Source organism: Vicia villosa, unplaced genomic scaffold (genome assembly GCF_029867415.1).
Source record: "Vicia villosa cultivar HV-30 ecotype Madison, WI unplaced genomic scaffold, Vvil1.0 ctg.001794F_1_1, whole genome shotgun sequence".
NCBI lineage: Eukaryota > Viridiplantae > Streptophyta > Magnoliopsida > Fabales > Fabaceae > Vicia > Vicia villosa.
In genome coordinates, this window is record NW_026705731.1 from 63737 (window position 1) to 70146 (window position 6410).

At 38.0% G+C, this 6410-nt stretch overlaps 1 protein-coding gene across 1 annotated transcript; it reads left to right on the forward strand.

The window, feature by feature from the left end:
• The first annotated feature begins 1969 nt into the window (after window positions 1-1969).
• Window positions 1970-2848, forward strand: LOC131636618 (uncharacterized). Its single transcript, XM_058907228.1, has one exon. It carries the CDS (start codon window positions 1970-1972, stop codon window positions 2846-2848), a length of 879 nt encoding a protein of 292 aa, XP_058763211.1.
• Window positions 2849-6410: the final 3562 nt, after the last annotated feature.

Here is a 6410-nt window from a genome sequence, read left to right on the forward strand (position 1 = left end):
GAAGCTATGAATTCTCTGAAGGCAGAAGCTTATATGATCGTCTCTACCGAAATAATCAGGGAAGTCTTTTATCAAAGTTCTTCGAGTATTTATTTCAGGGGGAGATTATTTATCTCAGGGGGAGATTGTTAATCTCAGGGGGAGACATATTCATATGCTTATGCTATAGCTGTGTAATTTGTCTTTTGCCGTCTACTCTTTCTGATCGCAAATTCATATCATTTATATATGTTTTTGTCATCATCAAAAAGGGGGAGATTGTTAGAACAAGATTTGTTCTTATCAATTATCTTAGTTTTGATGATAACAATAATATGAATTTTGCTTAAGATAATATGGTACTCTAATCCAATGCAATTTCCCTTTCAGGAAATATATAAAGAGTACGCATAATTCAGCGCTCAGAAGTTGTGTCTCAAATGGTTCAGCATGCAACATCAGAACATGGTCTGGCAAGACATCAGAAGATGGTCGAAGCAGAATCAGAACATGGGTCTATGGAAGCATCAGAAGAACATGAGATCAGAAGCACTGAAGATCAGAAGATGGTATCACGCTCAGAAGCACTTCAAGATCAGAAGATCAGAAGATGCTATGCACCAAGCTGTTTGACTCTGATGATATTCAAACGTCGTATTCACAAACATCAGATCAGAAGGAAGTACACGTGGCAGACTACGCTGACTGACAAAAGGAACGTTAAAGCTACTAAAGGCAACGTCAGTAGACACAGCGTGAACAAGGCTCGAGGTAGTTGACAAAAGCGTATAACATTAAATGCAATGCTGTACGGAACACGCAAAGCATTAAATGCACTCAACGGTCATCTTCTCAACGCCTATAAATATGAAGTTCTGATGAGAAGCAAGGTTAACGATTCTGCACCAAAACAACTTATATCAAACTTGCTGAAACGCTGTTCAAATCAAAACTCAGAATCTTCATCTTCATCAAAGCTCACTACATTGCTTTTGTAATATCTTAGTGAGATTAAGCTTAAACGTTAAGAGAAATATCACAGTTGTGATTATCGCTTTTAAGAAGCATTTGTAATACTCTTAGAATTACATTAAGTTGTAAGGAACTAGAGTGATCGTGTTGATCAGAATACTCTAGGAAGTCTTAGGAGTGAACTAAGCAGATTGTAACTAGAGTGATCAGGTTGATCAGTAGACTCTAGAAAAGTCTTAGCAGTTGTCTAAGCAGTTGTTCCTGGAGTGATCAGTGTGTGATCAGAATACTCTAGAAGACTTAGTCGTGGACTAAGTGGAAAACCATTGTAATCCGTGCGATTAGTGGATTAAATCCTCAGGTTGAGGTAAATCATCTCTGCGGGGGTGGACTGGAGTAGCTTCGTTAACAGCGAACCAGGATAAAAATAATTGTGCAATTTATTTTTATCGTCCAAGATTTAAAGTCACACTTATTCAATCCCCCCCTTTCTAAGTGTTTTTCTATCCTTCACATAGTGGTAAGGAATGGGAGCAAAAAGTTGAATATGAGTGGCGACCCAAGTATTGCCAGACTTGCCTGAAAATTGGTCATGATTGTTCCACAAAGAAGATAACATTGCAGCAAAAACCTCTCCAAAAAGTCTGGCAACGGAAACTAAAGGAGCCTGAGCACAATGACAAAGGAACTGAGGTAGAGGGCAAAAACAAGGGAGATGATACAAATGGTGATGAGAATTGGACTCAAGTCAGCTCCAACAGGAATGATAAGGCTAAGAAGAAGATTGTCTTTACACCTCCTGATGATATGGTAGTTCAAAATGTCTTCACACCCCTTGGGATTGGAGTTAATCTTGTAGGGGAAACCAGCAATTGCAAATGATCACAACATGGAATGTAAGGGGCATGAATAAAGAAGCAAGGCATAGGGAGGTCAGCTCCTACCTCCATGGGTTACATGTTCCTATTATTGCCTTATTAGAAACTAGAATAAATTGGCCAATGCTGATAGAATTCGTATGAAGTTAGGTAATAAATGGTCTTACATTGATAACTATCCTCATCACTACAATGGTAGGATATGGTTGTTATGGAATGATCAAGAAGTGAAAATAAAATTACTTATAGCAGAGGAGCAATTCATTCATGTAGAGGTTATGAACTTGGATAATGAGACTCAGTACTGTGCCACTATTGTATATGCATTGAATCAACTTGATAGGATAGGTGATAACATGAACATGCCCTGGATTGTGATGGGTGACTATAATAATGTTCTGACTTGCAAAGACAGGATTGGTGGTAACCCTGTGGCCATTAACGAGTACAAGGATTTGATGGATATGATGATGAAGAATGGTCTGTATGAAGCTCCTACCAAGGGATCCTATTACATTTGGTCAAACAAGCATTCAAATGGGGCTATCTACTCTAGAATTGACAGACTTGTTGGAAATAGCCTATGGTTCCAAACTTATCAGGATGTTGTTGTGGAAGTTCTCCCTCCCCACATCTCTGATCATTCCCCCATTAGGGTGAGGCATATGGCAATTCAGCATAAGAGGCAACACATATTTAAGTTCTTAAATTGTGTGACTAAGAGGGATGGCTATCATGAGATTGTTAGAAACTGTTGGAACCAAATAATTCAAGGCACTCATATGCAGCAACTTTGGTTTAAGATGAAAAAGCTCCAAAAGGCACTTAAACCTCTCCATAGAGAGTTCAGTGACATCAGGATTCAGATTATAAAAGCCAGAGATGATCTTGAAGAGGCTCATAAAATGCTGCAGAATAATCCCTTTGACTGTACCTCTATAGAGTTGGTGAAAAGCAGAACTGATAGAGTTTTAGAGCTCAATCAGATGAAGGAATGCATTCTAAAACAAAAAAGCTAAGGTGGAGTGGTTGAAGCTTGGTGATGGGAATAACACATTCTTCCACAACTCTGTTAGAGAAAGGCATAAGCATAACAGTATGACTTCTCTCACTTCTATGAATGGAGAGATTCTGACTAGCAGGGAAGACATTGCCAAAGAGATTATTGGTTTTTACACTAATCTGCTAGGGACTGCATCTAGTACAATTGTTGGTATTGATAAACCTTGTGTTATGGGAGGAAAAACTCTATCCAGGGAGGAAGCTATTAGTTTGATACGTCCAGTTTCTGAACAAGAGATATGGGATGCCTTAGAGGGAATTGGTAACTCCAAAGCCCCAGGGATAGATGGCTTTAATGCCTACTTTTTTAAAGATACGTGGCAGACTGTTAAACCTGATGTCATTGGTGCAGTCCATGAGTTCTTCAACACTGGCAAAATGCACAAAGGCCTAAAATGCTCCCTTATCACTCTGATACCAAAGTCTAATGAGGCAAAGACAATAAAGGATTGGAGACCTATCTCATGCTGCAACACCTTCTACAAAATCCTTTCAAAAATCATGACCAAAAGGCTAGCCAATGTTATAAATTCTATTGTCAATGAAAACCAATTTGCCTTTATTCCTGGGAGAATAATTCATGATAATATTATCCTTGCCCAGGAACTCACCAGAGGGTATGGTAGGAAACACTTGTCTCCAAGGTGTATGATTCAAATGGATATTCAAAAAGCATACGACACAGTTGAATGGCCAACACTGCATCAAATTATGTGTGCACTTGGTTTTCCTCACAAATTTGTGGAATGGACCATGGCTTGTGTCACTTCAGTCTCCTACAGATTCTCCATAAATGGTGAACCAAGTGATATCCTTAAGGCTAAGAGAGGGTTGAGGCAGGGGGACCCCATATCCCCTCTGCTATTTGTTCTAATTGTGGAATACCTCCACAGAGTGCTTCAAACCCTGAAAGATATTCCTGAGTTTAAATTTCACCCTAAGTGTACCAAAATGAAGACTGTGAATATATGTTTTGCTGATGATATTCTGTTATTTGCTAGGGCAGATATCACATCCATCATACTCATCATGAACAAAGTCAGGGAGTTCTCCAAAGCTACTGGTCTGCACATGAGCATAGCCAAAAGTAAGATTTTTTTTTGGGGGTGTAGACAGAGATAACCAAAATGCTATGATGCAGGAGACTGGATTTCAAATTGGTACTATGTCTTTTAAATATTTAGGAGTGCCTCTTGATAGCAAGAAACTCACAATTGCCAACTGTCAACCTCTTATTGATAAGATGCTGAGTAGATTGAACCATTGGTGCACTAGACTGTTGTCATATGCAGGTAGATTACAATTAGTTAAAAGTGTGATGTTTTCTATAGCAAACTACTGGCTTCAGATTTTCCCCCTGCCCAAGAAGATAATTGTTCATATAGAGGGAATATGCAGAAGATTCCTATGGACTGGTTAGGAGGATAAAAGAAGAATTGCTCCTATCTCTTGGGAGACAATTTGCAATCCCATAGCCGAGGGAGGTTTGAATGTTACTGCCCTTGGAATTTGGAATAGAGCTACACTAGGGAAAATGCTTTGGAATCTCTACCAAAAGAAGGACAGGTTATGGATTACTTGGGTACATCATTACTATATGAAGAGGACCAGTGTTACTGATTATATGCCCAAGGTGACAGCTTCATGGATCATCAAAGCTCTTTTCAAACATAAGCTAGCTGTGATGAATGCTGAAGCATGGAAAAATGCTGAATTAACAGGATATTATCAAACCAGCAACATGTATAGGGAGCTCAAAGGCCCTAACCCGAGTGTGCCTTGGAGGAATTTAATGAGGAATAACTTGGCAAGGCCTCGAGCCATCTTTGTGATGTGGATGGCTTGCCATAACAGATTGAATGCGAAAGACAAGTTGGCTAGATTTAGAACTATCACTGATGGAAAAATGTCTTTTCTGTGGAGAAATTGAAACTTGCAGCCATTTGTTTTTTGCTTGCAGGGAAACATATACACTGTGGAAGCATGTCCTTCAATGGATACATATTGATCATAGGCCTCATGATTGGGAGAATGAGTTGAAGTGGATCATTGTTAGGAGCAAAGGCAAATGCCAAATAGCTAAGATGATGAGAATTTGTGTAGCAGAAACCATCTACTATGTCTGGTGTGCTCGTAACAGGAGAGTTTTCCATGGCAATGACAATGTACTCAATATCCAGTACATCAAGGAAGTTATCTGTGCTAGGGCACATATGGATAGACATCTTAGGGTGTTTTGTAATGATCTCTAAGTAGTAGTGTGGTGTGTGTCAACTTGAAGCTTGGATCCGTTGGATCAGCTTGTACTTCAATTGTTTTTTGGAATATATATATCTTTATATATCTTTATTTGCTCCAAAAAAAAAACTTCATAAAATAATTAATCCTGCTCTGTAACACGGGTTGTAAAACATTTAAACATAAATAGCATATTTAGTGCCATTAATCAAATTACTTTAAACTTCGCAGCGAAATAAATATCTCTTAGAAACTTCTTCATAAATTAATCATTACCATGAAAGGTAGTTCAAACATCGACACAATCATCATACTTCGTGTTTATAACTTCATGATTATAAAAGTAGTGCAAAATCTTTAAAATAACAAAATGCTCAAGGTTCACAATCAATCGATCTCAATCCCGATGTTACATATCAAAGCAAGACCCACTAGACTCAACAAAACCAAACAACGCACTCCGAAGCTACCTCTTATGCTTCCTGCACTAAACTTGATCACCTGTGCGTTACCCACGTGCAGGTAACATTCAAACAGGCAGGGTGAGTAAATCACAATCATCATAAAAAGCATGAGTGATAGATATAGTATTCATGGCATAGGAATAACAACAACATGGCATCAATTACGACATCTATAATACAACATCAATTCGACAATTCTTCGTACCAAACATCACAAATCAAAACATCCAACAAACACATCAATTAATTCAAGTATTTAATATATCATAATCATTATAAAAGACATAAGGAATATATATAGCATTCATATCAAGGAAACAACAATCATATAACATCATTTAATACATTACATCATATAATAACAATTACCAGTTCTTCACGTCATAGCATCATCAATCCAAGAATAAATCAAATACATCACTTAGAATATACCAAACATCATCTTCCAAGAATCAATCAAAGACATCACTTATTCCAAGTATTGTGCAATGCCATAAATAATGAAATGCAACTTCATAAGACTCATGAATGTGGTACCAAAACATCATTAATGACTTAGTCATTGTTATTCTCCAAAGATCCCCACCAATAGGATCAATTTCCGCTTGGAACCGGAGCACCTCACAAGTTGCACTCAATCCACACTATGGGATTGAGGCCATCACTGGACCAAAACTTCCTAACATCACTGGATAAATATCCTGCAAACTTCACTGGACAAAATTCCTACAAATGCTATGAATGCATGATGCGCAATACCACATAAAATACGACCACGGCTAGTCAAAATGCATCATCATTCATCATACTCATCATA